This window comes from Magallana gigas, chromosome 5 (assembly GCF_963853765.1).
Source record: "Magallana gigas chromosome 5, xbMagGiga1.1, whole genome shotgun sequence".
NCBI lineage: Eukaryota > Metazoa > Mollusca > Bivalvia > Ostreida > Ostreidae > Magallana > Magallana gigas.
In genome coordinates this window covers 8,860,942-8,876,686 of record NC_088857.1, presented here as the reverse complement: position 1 = coordinate 8,876,686, position 15,745 = coordinate 8,860,942, and the positions used below count along the sequence as shown (strand labels likewise).

Sequence of the window (15,745 nt, the reverse complement as noted above, 5' to 3'; positions counted from 1 at the left end):
GATGCGCGCTAGCGCATCATAGAAAATATGCCAGCAGAGCAGTTGCTATTCATAACGCCATGTTCACTAAATAATCGTTGTTTATTACTTATATTTGCATTTTACCACTTGCAAATACCCTGTATTAGCCTAGACCTTGACATTTAGCTATTACATCAAAAGGAAACATTCAGACTGCAATGTATCTTTTTAATTCACATAGATTTGTTAACAGAATCAATGACAGTAATTCCTTTAAAATGTTATCAAATACATGTTTTAATATTACATGTAAATACGTCAATTTTAATGGAGTTGGAGAAAAACACATGATGTATCGTATAGTGGTTTAAATCTATAACGTCATGGAAAAGTATACATAACGTTACACCTTTATGACGTCATAGTATACTGACAGAGCAATTGCGATTATAGAGAAATAATTGCAGCTCCTCCGTATGGGCTTACAGTGGGAAAGAACAATGGAAATGCAAATATAAAGGAATAATATCAGGTAACTTACCACTTTGGTAAGGTATATAAGTGTAGTTATGTTTGTTCTCCCTTTCCTTCTCTAGGCTCTGACAGAAGTAACCAAGGTCTCTGCATATGAAAGTGACGGAGCCAGTAATGACCATGGCTCCATCTACTACATACTGGACCAAAGTGGTCTCACAAAAGATTATTTTGGCATAAAAGAAAACGGTGTCATTTACACAAAAGATGTTTTGACCTCGATGTGCACTGGAGATACTCTTGTCTTCAATGTCGTCGCTTTGGACCGAGCAGGGAAGAATTCCACCCTCCAGGTCACGGTGAATGTTGTTCTGACTACAACAACTAGCACTACCACTACCACTGAGAAAATGGTGTCCACTTTTACAAATCCGGAAAACATGTATGTGGCCCTCCCCCTAGCGGTGGCCTCTGTGGTGTTTGTTTTGCTCATGTTTGGAATGATATTCAACTACTTACCAAGTGCGATCAAGTCTGTACTGACGTCAGTTGCAACTAAAGTTGGGTAAGTAGACAAAGCAGTGTATTCCAGTCGAACTACGTCTTAATGTTATTAACAATATTTAGCAAACGGAGCATATGGAGTTATTTGATGCTGATTTTTTTTTTTATAAAACATGCATAAAGCTTGAAAAAGAAGATTAACATTTTCTTTTGTAAATTGGATAAGAAAATGAGTTATTCCCCCTTTTCAATGTGCCAAAATTTAATCATTCAGTGTGGGAGCATGGCAACAAAACACGTATTTATAAATTTCTTATTTGCATTCGTTGATGCACAATTTCAGACTTACAATGTTGTGAGAAACTATTTCTTTAAAAGAAATTATGATCGTATATACTTTCATATTCCAAAGCAATGGGTTCAGCAGCATTGCTTCCAAATGCAGTAAAGTACCACCTAGTTCTCCAGATGAACCTGAATTCAAACAGCGAAAGCCGAGGTCGAAGCCAAATGCCCAAAGACCCCCAGATCAGCCAAGTATATCACAATCCGATACTGTGGTTTCATCAATATTTGTTGAATACCAATTTTTGTGGATTTCGTTGTTAAGTTAATCCATGAAATTACATGTTCATTGAAGTGCAATTTCTATTAACATTTTGTATTGATATGGTCATTGGCCTCGAATTTACATATCCTTGAAACTGTGATTTTCACTTTATCTACGAAAATTGATACCATTGAATATTAATGAAAGCACAGTATTTAACTTTAAAAAATTTGAATTTATCTTTATGTATAAGGTTTATAAACCTTTTTATTGTAGTGCCCTCTCCAACAAACCGCAGTCCACCACCGGCGTACGATACTGTTCCGAACTTATTTCGAGATTCGTTCCGTAAGGAAAATTTCTTTTATAATAAATTGCCTTTTGGGATTCTTTGTCTATAAATAGGTTTTTATACTTATTCGATTGTAAATCTGTCATCTCCTCATTTTGTTTCAATTTGTCTTTTTCAGAGTTTTGATTCCATGGATTCTATCAACAACATCTAGAACTGTAGAGACTTTGTCCTTGCTTTTGTTTTGTGTGATGCAGAATGAACTATTCAATGAAATTCACAATAAAACTTAACATTTGCACATGTTTTGATTGCACTCAACTTAGAATGTATCATGTCTTGCGATTTGTCATGTCTTATAACAACAACACATTTACATAAAAATATCGCAACGTTCTCTTGTTTATTTAATCAAAGGCCGGAACGGCCACAAAGGCGTCGAGCTGACATTTTCTTTTATATAGAATATATATGATATCAATAATTTGAATTTCTCCAGTTTTCTACTAATAGTTGTATATCAAATATTACTAGAATAAAAAAGTAAATGAATTATGTTTTGTGCTGCTTTAAAAACAAAAATCAGTATATTTCCTTATAAAATAGATAGTGCACGTTACTAATACAATAACTCATCATGGATACAAAAATCGAAGAAATTTCAAAGTTCAAAAAAATATTTTCTTTCTGCTTTAAACAGTCTTTAAACAATTTTCACAGGTTCATAATTTGAATAATTAACAGTGTGTCCCTAATTATAACGATGATAAAACATACTTTTATTTATATCAATTCCCGTTTGAAACAAGATTACCTATGATATGATTGTTTACAAACAAATCCACAACATGTGCTATCTAAAATGCTCGACCAAACCAACTGCATTATCGTGTTTTCTTATTGCAACAAAATCACCAGATAAGTTTATCGCTTACATTTATTTTGGAGACCGTGCCCGATAAATGGTAAATTTACATATTAAATTTTATTTCTATCGGGCACGGTCTCCAATTAAAATATAAGCGATAAACTTAATTACTATTTAGTAAATGTTTACACCTTATTGTATTCATCCGCCATTTTTTGTTTCAGCAAATACTTATGCAATGAGTTGTCAATAACCAGGGAGGCAAAGATGGGTTTTTGTACACAATTTAGTTGAATAAATGGAATAAAAATCTTGTAATACGTTTAATACTTAAAGGAACTTATTTCTTGTGCGCACTTAAAAGGCGGTGCAGAGCATGAATTTTTGGACGATTGCCAATCCAGACGATCGCTATAAGGCTGCCGAGCATTAGCTCGACGCCTTAAAAATACAGTGAGTGTTTTTTACACACATATATCGTGATAGATTTTTGAAACATGCAATTGTTGTTGATTTTAATTTTCTTCAAACCTATGAACTTCTGGGTGTCTCAAGAAGTCGTATATGGTTTTTTCATGTTTACAATTTAAGAAGTTGATTAATATAAAGTAGTCCCCAGAAGAAAAGCTTTTAAATATACATATGCTCAACTTATTTCGTATTCTATCTGATTTAAAAAAAAATACCAAAACAATCAACGTGAATTGTATTGCAACATTGTATTGTAAAAACTTATTTGAACATATTTTCAATTTAAGGCAGTCCATCCATAACTAAGGTGAATTTAACAATTTTGATTGATATATACTACATCAAATACGTATTTTAAAGCTATTATAAGGCTGGTGTAAACCAAACTTGGGTGTATGTATGTAGTCAATTAAATGAACTCTTTGCACTTAAAACTATTTTAAAGAGTTGTCTGCCCTTTAGGAAATTTTTTTCAAAAAAAAATAATTTTCTAAAAATATGTATGGTAATCTATGAATTATTTTAGCATATTCAAAGACGGAGAACGCTTTTGCAACTTTTCACCAAGAGAAATGTGAGAAAAATACTTGTACTAAAGAAATATATTCAAAAGTGCATTTTTTCCACAGACTTCAATGTTAACTTCAACATAAGATTAATGATAATAATAACATTAATTTTTTTTTAAGATTTCAAAGGTGAAACTTTTTTATTTAATAAACTCCTTAAAGTCACACTAAGATTTTAGTGATCAAACTTGCAATCTATTAGATAGGAAATGTGATAGTTATGGATGGACTAACTTAAGATATGAAGAAAAAGATAAATAACCAAATGTTCATCTTCTTTCAAATGTTATTGATATAAAGGCGAAACAACGGTACTCTCTATCCCCATTAAAATGTTTACTATAACAATAAAAATATTTTATTTTATTAAAATGATGAAGTATTTAAAAATACTTATTTCGTTAGAGTATGGTGTTACTTACATTAAATTCAGAATCATTGTGAAATAATCAGGAGGCAGTGTTGCACGTCTGCCATTTTAAGTGCAAAGGCATGTTAGTTTTGGCAGTATTATCTTTTAGATATACATGTATAATATACATGTACTTTGATTCACAGGCTGAGGTTCAGTTGGATAAAGGAAACCCTTCAGGATCCTGTGGATGTTCTTCATCTACAAAGGATTTACAATAATTATTAATCATCTTAGTGACAATAACCTGTGATATGTTCGATTCATATAAGATGTGTGCCAATTTATCCCAATACTCCTTTGAAATTAATCAATTTATTGATTTTTTCGAATTCTCCCGAAAAAAAATTGAAATCAAGTTGCATTCAAATAAAGCAATCAAATCAAATAAAACAATCATATTAGTGCAAGAATTTTATGACAGTAAATGTTAAATTACTTTGAAAAATATTTTAGAATGACTCATCTATCATACAGTTCCGCTCTTTACATATATTTGAGAAAATGTCATGCAATAGCTAAATATTTATAATAACACAATTTTAATATCTTTGAAATGTTAATTTTACAACATACCAGTCGGAGGGTCTTTCAGAGTCATATATTTGTAGACAAACACCTTGTACTTTTTATATGATCCTGCTGCTAGCCAGAGACGATGAGTGTTAGCATCATAGCTCAGGCTGCTTGGTACGCCCATCTCTTGTGATTTTGGTAATAGATATGACAAAAACTGACCGTTTTCATCTAACATATGCACTGTGCGGGATCTATTATCACACACTAGGATGTGGGACATTGCGTCAGTGCAGACACCACGGGGTTTTAGAGGTGACCCTGGTGGATGCCCTGTGTAGGAGAAACGATGTCTTCCTTCACGCTCTGTCACAACTACAGCATCAAAATCAGAGACCACGATATCTCCATTATTGTTTTCTGTGATAATTTTAGGGTCTTTATATATCTCTAGATCTGAGTTGTTGTGTTGCCTTGGTTGTGTCTGCTGCCCGGTTCGGTTGTACCGGGAAACTTTGCCAGTTTCCGGATTTCCTTTGCACTTGCCGACCAGTAAGTCTCCACCGGACGGTGACCAGTACACACTCCATGGTGTCCACTTAGGGTCGTCTGTTTGCTTTGCAAATATAGTGATTGTGTTCATATCATTTGATAGTTTTTTAATGTTATAATCACTATCTATAAAAAACAATTCTCCTTCGCTGTTCACAGTGTGTGATCCACTGACTGTATTAACAGGTACGTCCGTCAATTGATGTTCAGTGCTGCCTGTAGTGTTTGTCAGTACAAGATTACAACTTTCACTTACCCAAACAAGGTCTGATTTAAAATAGGAAATGTGATAACAAGATTTGACATCTTTTACTGTGAATGATCGTTGTAACTCAGGGGAAGACATCAGTTGCAGCAGACACTCATTTCTGTCCTGCTGTGTCTCTGTTTCCTGGGTTAGGTTTTCATTTGGTGACTCCATAATAGTAGTGTTTTGATATTGATCTACAAAAATGATGAAAAAAATTCACACTGAGTTTATAAATACATGTATAATACATTTACTAAAGTGGCTAAGGAGAAGACGAATTTTAATGATTTGTTTTGGTATATGAGTTTCTACAAGTTGTATAAAATCATTTACTTACTAGTAACCATCACAAATCATAAAAAGTGTTTTTAATTATATGTTATATCCGTGTTCATATCTAATATAAATGCCTTTTTCATAGTCTCATTGATGTTCGAGACTACCATAATTTTAACAGTATTGTGTCATTATCATCTTTGTGTCAATTATTTGCAGGGTTTACCTGTTTGGTATTAAAAAATATATATATAGCCAATGGAAGAAGCCACTTGAAAATACACTCTTAAATTGTGACAATGCGATGGACATGTAAATTAAAATGATAGGTACGTGTATGATGAACTGATAACAAAATAAATGAGTTTATGATTTTTAGAGAGAAAAAGTAATGCATACTTATATCTTGTTACCTAATAATGACAAAGATAAGTAATCACGACAGACTTACCAATTACGGCGTCTTGTCGGGTAATATACTTGTAGACAAGAACCTTGTTAATGTCCTCTGATCCAACCCAGAGACGATGAGTGGCGACATCATAGTTCAAATTGTGTGGTCTGATTATCCCTGGTGGTCTTATCAGTAGATGAAGCAAGAACTTACCATCTTTATCTAACAACTGTACTGTCTCGGTTTCATCATCACATACCAAGATGTGTGAAAGTGCATCCGTACAAATTCCACGTGGCTGTAGTTTTGATCCTGGTGGATGTCCTGTGTAGGAAAAACGATGCTTCCCTTCACGATCCGTCACCACTACAGCCGTAGACCAATCAGAAACTACAATATCTCCATTGTTGTTTTCTGTTATTTTGCATGGATATTTGAACAGTTCAGTTTCTGTGTCCCCACGAGATTCCGGTATTCTTTGTGTAAGTTGTCCGGTTTCATTGAATCGGGTTACAACGCCTGTCCATGTATCTTCTGGAAACTTCTCGGACTCTTCAGATAGTTTTATATATTTGGTGTGCTTTTTACACATTCCGACAAGTAGTTGACTAGTTGTCAGGGACCAGTGCATGCACTGCGGTCTCAGTTCAAGTCGTGCTCTTGTTAGAAATGTGGTCGTTGTTTTCAAATCCATCGATAGTTTTTTGATGTTATATTCTTTGTCGATATAAATCAATTCATTTGAACTGTTCATTGTGTGTGCTCCATATCCACTGAGGAGATCAGAAGGTGTATCTAATAAATGATACAATTTGTCGCCTGTAGTGTTTGACAAGATAATATTGTTATCGTTATAACTGGCCCAAAACCAATTTGATGTCACACTGGTCATATGAAAACAGCCATGAGAACTTGGTAATGTGACAGATTGATGCAACTCGGGACCAGGCATTAGTTTTAACAGATGCTCATTTCCTATGCGTCGTTTTCCCTTCTCTGTGACTTGAATTTTAGTCAGAAAGTCTATTACACTTCCTTTTTCAAGTAACTCTTTCATGGAGAGTTGGCTTGTGTGGTGTGTAAGATGTATCTTGGGGAGGCATGTTTTCTTTTTGTTCAATAGAGAGTGTACCGGTCTGATTGCCGACTGTTCATAAGTGTGTTCATATATTTCAGCGCTGGAAAGATATCTCTTCATTTTCATCTTTTGATTTAAACATCTGTGCGTAAAATGGAAGTTTCGCAACACCTTTCCAACGAGATCCTTCAGTCTCTGAGCGTTTGTTAACATATCTACATTGTAGAAGGAGAATTTGTTTTGGCAGATGTTGACATCAGTTTTGATGCTTTCCATAAGAACACCTCTATATAAGAGAGCTTCGTTTTTAATTATGTGAATTGATGTTCTTTCTTTTTGATGCTTTGTTTTATTTCTCATGGCATGTAATGATATTTGTTCATGCTCTTTGCAATGGAAGCAATCAGTACGATCACACCATTTACAGATCTTTCTATAGAGATAGTCAGGATGTTTCAGACATATCTCTTGTACTGGTAAATATGTCTCATGGAACGATACAACACGATGGTCAATAGTTCCGAGATCTTGGACATGATTCTCTTTACAATGGGGACATAGATCACACGGACACGATGCGCAAAGATACTCTGCGTCATTAGGACACACAGAACACCGGCGTACTCTATAATGGGTCATTGATGTGTCCATGGTGTTGACGGTTTTTGTCTCAAAATTTAAATCTGTTTAAATAAAAAAAACATGTTTCAGAAAAAAATACAAATACAGGTAAGTGATATAAACGACGTTATCAGTAATTCAATACAGTTTGTACAAATATAAAACTTCCGAATCTTTGTGAGTTATCCTCAGACCAGACCTAGACTCATTATAGGAACATGAAAAGTTAGCTGAAATCTTTCATACGAGGTTTTAGGTTGTGGGCATTGCAATAGAATACATAACCTGCATAAGAGTTTACACCAATAAATGGTGTTGAGTATTTGTATAAACGTTGAGATTTAGTGAAATTAACAGTGTAGTTTAAATTTCAAAAGAAATGTCTATTTTATATAAGGAATAATTGATTTAATCTTAATTGGTTTTTTTTTTCAGAAACATATGAAACAAAATTGCATTTCTTAAGAAAAATAATATGAACACTTCTTAGTGGATATAACTGTCTGGAACTTGCAGTTGATGTTATTATATTTTTCAGAATTTACCACAATATAATGGTAATTGTTTTGAAACTAAGCACATGTATCTTGTTACACTGGTGAGATGGATCACATGGACACGATATACAAATTTAAATATCTTATGTGTTTAATAAAAGGCAATAAAACCTGTATATATAGTTAACCATATGGCTAACTGTTTTAAGGAAGTTTAGAATTCAGCCATGGTTGCTATTCTAATTTATTTCTATTTGCTTTCTGAAAACAGAGTAAAACTTTACAGAATATTCATTTTTTTTTTTCTTCCAGTCAAATGATTAGTCAACCTCAACGCACAGAAAATAATTTAGAGTGGCTTTTCAATGGATCTGATAAATTTAAAGATCTCAAATAATACCGCCTTGGGCATAAAGAGTGCAATATTTACGTAATTCATTCACATGGCATAAATGGTGTATTTGTTAATGTTCAGCGAGAACACCATAGCTTAAAAAACAACGGTTTTTTAATATTTTTGACTAATCAATAGAATGGCTATTAAAGATAATTGGTACAACATTTCTCAAGACGCCGATCACAAATCCTTAGCTGATACCAAATTATCTTTGTATGCGTTCTACTAGACTTCTCAAGATTCTCGGGCTTAAATATAAACAGCATAACAATTTGTTTCTATTGTTTCTAACAATGGGTTGGTCTGAGATATAAATTATATAATCAATCAAAATGGAAACAAGACACGGAATCCACAACTTACTCTGTGCAGTTTTTGGAAATATGTTTTTACATGTAGATGTGTTAAAGAAAATGGTAAAATAAAGCTCAGACTTATGCTAAACTTTCTACAATTGATGAAACATTTGAGTAGGAGGATTTTAACACCGTTAAGAATAAAAACAGATATGAAAGTACTTTTAATTCTAAAAGATTTAATGTTTAAACCAAGTTTCTACTAATAAGTTAAAACTAAAATTTGACATTTATATCTTGAGAACACAAGATGATTCGAGATATCACTTACTAAAAGGGTGACCCAAAATACAAAAGCAAAAAAGGCAATTCTTTTCATAAACCATTCACATGAAAACAAAACAAAGAAATCTAAGAGTAGGTTGTTTAGAATTATTGCCTGCTTACCTGTATAAAAGAGATATAACGGAAATGAAAGTAAACAGAACTCCTCTTCTGGACGTTTGTTAAAGCGTTATTAATAAAATCAAACCTAATATGACGTTTCTTGAATGTATCGGCATATTTAATTGGATTGAATCCGGGTGGATTCGCCCTGGTTGCATTTTCGCACCAAGAGGTTTGATCTCGAATGTTTGTTTATGCTTTGTATACGTAAGTATTTAGTAAAGAAACAAAACGTTGACGCGAAAGCGTGGTCGGCATGCTGGTAGCAGGCTAACGCACTCGTAAACAAAAGAAAAAAAAAGACATCTATTAGAAACTACTGTTTTGAGTCGAGTCATCCCAATAGTGGAAATACTGACGTTCTGGTTAATTTATTCTCTGATCAGGTGTAAATAAAATTGTTGGTCTATAGGTTTATTGATAGTGGTAATTTTTTCGTAACGAAAATTTTGCAGTAATATTTTTTTGTCAACGTCAAATGAGTATTTTCAGTAAATTATTTTTTTAACAAAATTGCTGTCATTTCTCTTTCGCCATGCTGTTTCTTTCGATTACTTTTCCCGCGGTCATGCGCAGATTTACACTTAATTAAATCGTTTATCGATAAGCATCTGAACATTTTCGCTTCTGTCCTGACAGAAAATAGCCATAATTTTTAATTAGCACCAATGAATAACCCTTCCTTAATTTTACAGTGTTTTATTTTATACAGATCATTTAATTTGTGGTCAGGTATCCAACAAATAGCAAAAACAGCGTTAAAAATGACATTTATAGACTTTTAAGATGCTTAATATTTGCCTATAACACAATTCAAAATCCAGAGAAAGCCTATCCTTTTTCTAATAATTGTAGAATGAATAAATATTGATACGGTAACTCAAATATAGACATTAGATACTGTTTTTGTTCCAAAAGAATAATACCATTGGTATCGCTCTGCAGTAAATAATGCGTCCTGGTATGTTTCTTATCAATGTCTGAATAAATACCCTGTCATAACCGTCAAAATGCATTATAATGATGTATACGATGCAAGATATCCCACTTTGTCAAAGACCCTTTAGGAGGGCGGGAAATTATTTGCAATGCTTATTTCAAGTTAAATGTTTTTTTTAAAGAAACGATTCACTCATACAATGATATTATTTTTAATGAGTATATCTATTATATATATGAAACGTAATGCATACATTGTTCTCAAGTCGGATGGACAAAAAAGACGCATGAACATTGTGTTATGGACGTGCCCCAGTAATATTTGAATACATCGAATACATAAATGCATCTGCAAAATGCTAACTTTTGTTACAGTGTACATATTGTTTGTGATAATACTATCTGCAAAACTAATGTAATTCTGTGGTGTTGTCTTTTTCTGAATGAATGTTCGATATCTGTGTCAATCAGACATATGCCCGGGAAGACACTTTTTTCGTGTGTTTTTTTTTAAAAAGGTATCTTGAATGGATAACGTTTCTATTACAGTTAAATTTTAATAAATCGGATGCTTTGAAAAGTCTTTTTGGTGCTTTGATGATATTGATGAAAAAAATAATAAAAAGTTGTATAATAAAGAAATGACAATGAAAGGTAATTAGTGGTTCTATTTCGCAAAAAGACAATTAGAATATAATGTGTTGACATTCTTTATTTTAAGAACAGTAACATTGTGCATCATTACAAAGTTTACTGATAATATACACATAGAAAAAATTAATATATTTTTTATATTTAGAAAGCTATACATATTCTTGAAAACAATGAATAATGATTATTATGATTTATAGTCTTGTCAGTTGAATCTACATATTTGAAAACCATTTCACAAATTCTGAAATGAAAACAATACTTATTATCATTTAATAAAGAACTATACATGAATTGTGTAGTTTGTTTCGTACAAAACATTTCAAATGTAATACGCTGACAAGATGAGTGAAAAAAAATTATCATACAGTATCTATCAATCTATAAATGCCAGGTCATACATGGAGGAGATACAAGTGCAGAATTTGAAATCAAAACAGGTGTACGACAAGGTTGCTTGCTCTCCCCCTTTTTGTTCCTTTTGGCCATTGACTGGATTATGAGAGAAACAACAGCAGGGAAAAGAAATGGAATCCAGTGGAACCTTATGAACGAACTTGAAGACCTAGATTTTGCCGATGACTTGGCTCTTTTATCCCATACGTACGACCAAATGCAAGAGAAAACATCAATCTTAGTCAAAAATGCATCAAAGACTGGGCTCCGAATCAACAAGGAAAAAACAAAGCTAATGAGAAAAAACAACATCAACAGCATAGAAATTGATAACACTCAATTGGAAAATGTTACATCATTCACACATCTAGGAAGTGTTGTTAACCATAGTGGAGGAACAGAGGAAGATGTAAAATCACGCCTAGCAAAGGCATATACTGCATTTGGTATGCTAAGAAAAGTATGGAAGTCCAAGTACATAACAATCAAGACCAAACTCAGGATATTTAATAGCAACGTAAAATTAGTGCTACTTTACGGGTCGGAAACATGAGGCCCCACAATGGCGAACAGGAAAAAACTCCAATCCTTTGCAAACAGATGTCTGAGTAACATCCTTCAGATATGGTGGCCGAACAAAATAACTAATGAAGACCTTTGGAGAACTACTAACCAAATCCCTATTCCACAAGAAATTAAAAAGAGAAAATGGAAATGGATTGGTCATACACTAAGGAAAGGCAGATCTAACATCACCTGTCAAGCCCTCCAATGGACACCACAAGGGAAGAGGAAAAGGTGAATGCCAAGACTAACCTGGAGAAGAGTCCTTGAAAAAGAAATGGCCGAGAAAGGACACAAATGGAACACCATCCACCAACTAGCAAAGGACAGAGAGAAGTGGAGAAGAATTGTCTGTGGCCTATGCTCCACAAGGGAGTGAGAAAGGCTTGAGTCAAGTAAATCATCTATCAATTTGTTCGTTTGTCCGTCCATCTATCTATCTATCTATCTATCTATCTATCTATCTATCTATCTATCTATCTATATACACATACCGTCATAGTCTATCTTGCCATCTTTATCGATATCAGCTTCTTCAAAATAACGTTGAACCTCTCCATCAGACATACGGGTTCCCATACCTTTGAGGCCACTCTTCAGCTCCTCAAAAGTGACGAAGCCATCGCCGTCCTTATCAAATTTCTTGAATGACTTCTTAAACAGATTATGTTCATAGTTCACCTCTTTAAGTTTCTTTTTCATGAACTGCTCATAAGTGCCAAAGTCCATAGATTGCTTTTCTAATGCAAAAAGAATTTAATAAGGAAATAATAAGGCCATGTAAGAGAAAATATTATAAGAATAGTTGCATGTACATGTAGTTGCAGAACTGTTAAGATATACAAAAACTAACATGATATAGTGCTTTACTAAATTGCAATCTAAAGTGGTATCCAATCTTTCATGATTACATTTGTTTTCGAACAAAAGTAGAAAAATAATAGAATACAAGAAAACTCATTATGATAACTAGATCTCGTTTATTTAAAAAAAAAAGTCGTTTAGACTATTGGTATTTGGTTTATAAGTACAATAGTGTGACTGTGTATTGTATTATAATGAAATACCTAAGGCATTTAGGTCCGCAATTATCTTATCGACCTCCTTGCTAGTGGGCTTTAAACCCAGGATATGTATCCCACGAACAATGTCCTCCACTTGTATCAAACCATCCTTGTCCTCGTCAATGAAATCAAAGGACTCTTTTATTTCTGTCAACAAATACGGCGAACAATGAATGGAAACGAAGTCTTGATTATGTGATATAGTTTTTAACAAACATAAATATACTAGTACATATTTTAAGGTATGTTTTCATCAAACTTCAAAGGAGAGAGTAATTTCATTCTTACCTAATGCTTCTTTTTCCTTCTTTGAAATTGTTGACATGTTTGGGGCTATTTTGTTGATAAATTTGGTGTTGCTTTGGTAGAAAACAATGTTAAAGCGGGATTATGCAATGACCCCCCTCCCAAAAAAGTGAATCACATTATGCTACAAAACTGTATTTTTTTTCTTTTCTTTTTTTACATACAATGTTAATGTAACAATAACAAATCAAAGACTCTTTAGAGTCACTAAATTGACCAACTTGGCAAATATACCTAGCAAAAATCATACAAAGCCTATAAAGATTAGATTATCGATATTTTGCATTTAGATGTTGAAGAAAAAACCACGTACCTGCTTTTTTATGAGTAATGTTTGTGACAGCAATACTTTGCCTTGTTGAATGATATACCTTCTTCTGTGATGCTACTGACGAGTACCCCTGTTCGTGTGATACTGCTTACAACACTTCAACAGAACACTTTAAATGCATACCTTAGTTTATTTCAAAATTTCCTAATGAAGATAGAAGAAATCGTGTTAGTCAATCTTTGCGTTAGTTCTCAAAAAAGGACGGCGATTGAATATACAGTTGGTATACAAATTATACACAAAGATATGTATGGTTTTGTTTGTGATCTACAATGTATTTAACCCAAGTATGATTTTATCGTATTCTACACATGCACTGAAATGTTGCATTATCTTTAACAGGTGTCATCATTGTGAATGAAATTTTGATCAGAGACAGACATTTATAGATAAAGTCATAGACCGAACACATAACCAGGCGGTGTTCTTTATATAGTAATTGGAAAAAAATGTTAAGAGGTCCAATTATTTATGATTTCAAAAAACATTGAATAAATAAAAGGCACCGTCTGTGTGTGAAGAAGTTCTTAAATGTTCCAAAGGTATGAGAGTATATTCCTTTTGAAAAATTGGTAATTAGTAAAATATCATATTTAAAGGACTCTCACCAAACTGCAGGCTGGAGTGGTCAAATTTGATTGTTTTTCGTCGATAAGTGCACCATATAAGACACTTGATGTTTTTTGTGTCAGTTAGATCTTTATTATATATATATATATATATATATATATATATATATATATATATATATAATATATATATATATATATATATATATATATATATATATATATATATATATATATATATATATATATATATATATCTGTCGCTCTTAATGTAAACAGATGACCTTGTTAAGTACTATGAAATAAACATGTAAGCTGTTTATGCAAACTGCGCAATTATTAAAATGTCAATAATTACATGTATGTTAGAAAGTCCTTGGGAAATTATATTTTGGAAATTAATTGCGCAGCAGCATGATCTCACACGTCCAGGTGTGGGACAGTAATGCTATATTTGTCATATTTGCAGAAGCCCGCATCCCCTGACGCTGTGATGGACATTTTTGACAGTTTTGATACCGAATTTAGAATTAAAATATTGTTTAGGAATTTGCTCACTAAATCTACACTCATGACCAGCGCAGGTGGTCATGAGTAATCGAAACTGTCTGTCCCAGTCGAAAGGGTATATATATGCATGTACATTGTTAGCAATTCAGAATAGAACCGAAGAAGAGAACTGAATTAGATGAGAACCGAATTAGACTTGCTTTGATAAGCTTGATACCACTATACGATCCAAATAAACTTGTGCGACTTTGGTGAAAGTTTTGGACTTGGTCAATTAACTAAGTAACAGACGGGAAGATTTGTTTGCGGGAAACGTCTTGCATCTGCTTACATTAAGATAACTAAGGATGGACAGGCAGTATGGCTGCATTATATATATTCCTTCGGAAAACTAATTAATGAAATGGTTGACACAAAATAATTGATTTTACTGCTGATTTAATTATTTTTACATGCCTCGGACTATCTAAATAGTAAGTATTTCAAATGTTCATCATAGCGGGTTTTTCTTTAGTAAAACTTGTAAATAATAAATGCAGCGTTTGGTTTTATGTAGTGTACTGTTTCTTTTTTTTTAATCCTTTTTGGAAACTTTGTCCTTATTTTATGGTGTTTTTTGGTGTTGTTGTTCCTTTTGTTGGGTTTTTTAAAAATATTATTGTGCATTTTTCGATTTGTTCTTGTATTTTTGCCCTTAAGTGTATTCCTGTACCTTGTATAATGAATCTAATATTTATTATAACATAATTCAAATTTTATTGTAGCTCAAATTATCTTTGCTATAAACAGGCATCGTTTCCGAATGTGAGAAAGAACAACAATTGTCAACACAATTATAACCATAAAATCTACATATTATGTACCTTCATTTTTTTTTCAAAAAGAAAAATTCCATTTTCTAATCTGTAGGATGAGGTAAGAGCTGGTCGACTATCGAACTTTTCCTAGTAATGATTTTACATTTTACATTGTATGTTATTATATTATATG

General features: G+C 32.9%; 3 protein-coding genes across 3 annotated transcripts; 1 reads left to right on the top strand and 2 right to left on the bottom strand.

Moving 5' to 3' along the window:
* Positions 1–536: 536 nt before the first annotated feature.
* LOC136275501 (uncharacterized) lies at positions 537–2,177 on the top strand. The gene is made up of 4 exons (XM_066084913.1): positions 537–1,000; positions 1,352–1,476; positions 1,766–1,837; positions 1,960–2,177. The coding sequence occupies exons 1-4, from the start codon at positions 717–719 to the stop codon at positions 1,965–1,967; spliced, it is 489 nt and encodes a 162-aa protein (XP_065940985.1). The 5' UTR covers positions 537–716; the 3' UTR covers positions 1,968–2,177.
* A 2,058-nt stretch (positions 2,178–4,235) lies between these two features.
* LOC105325150 (uncharacterized) lies at positions 4,236–9,756 on the bottom strand. The gene is made up of 4 exons (XM_011424575.4): positions 9,426–9,756; positions 6,147–7,850; positions 4,678–5,613; positions 4,236–4,302 (listed from the first exon to the last, which is right to left on the bottom strand). The coding sequence occupies exons 2-4, from the start codon at positions 7,816–7,818 to the stop codon at positions 4,256–4,258; spliced, it is 2,655 nt and encodes an 884-aa protein (XP_011422877.3). The 5' UTR covers positions 7,819–7,850; positions 9,426–9,756; the 3' UTR covers positions 4,236–4,255.
* Positions 9,757–11,109: 1,353 nt separating this feature from the next.
* On the bottom strand, positions 11,110–14,048 carry LOC105325151 (uncharacterized). The gene is made up of 5 exons (XM_034482619.2): positions 13,659–14,048; positions 13,328–13,398; positions 13,043–13,186; positions 12,470–12,715; positions 11,110–11,259 (listed from the first exon to the last, which is right to left on the bottom strand). Exons 2-5 carry the CDS (start codon positions 13,362–13,364, stop codon positions 11,231–11,233), a joined length of 456 nt encoding a protein of 151 aa, XP_034338510.2. The 5' UTR covers positions 13,365–13,398; positions 13,659–14,048; the 3' UTR covers positions 11,110–11,230.
* Between the last annotated feature and the right edge of the window lie 1,697 nt (positions 14,049–15,745).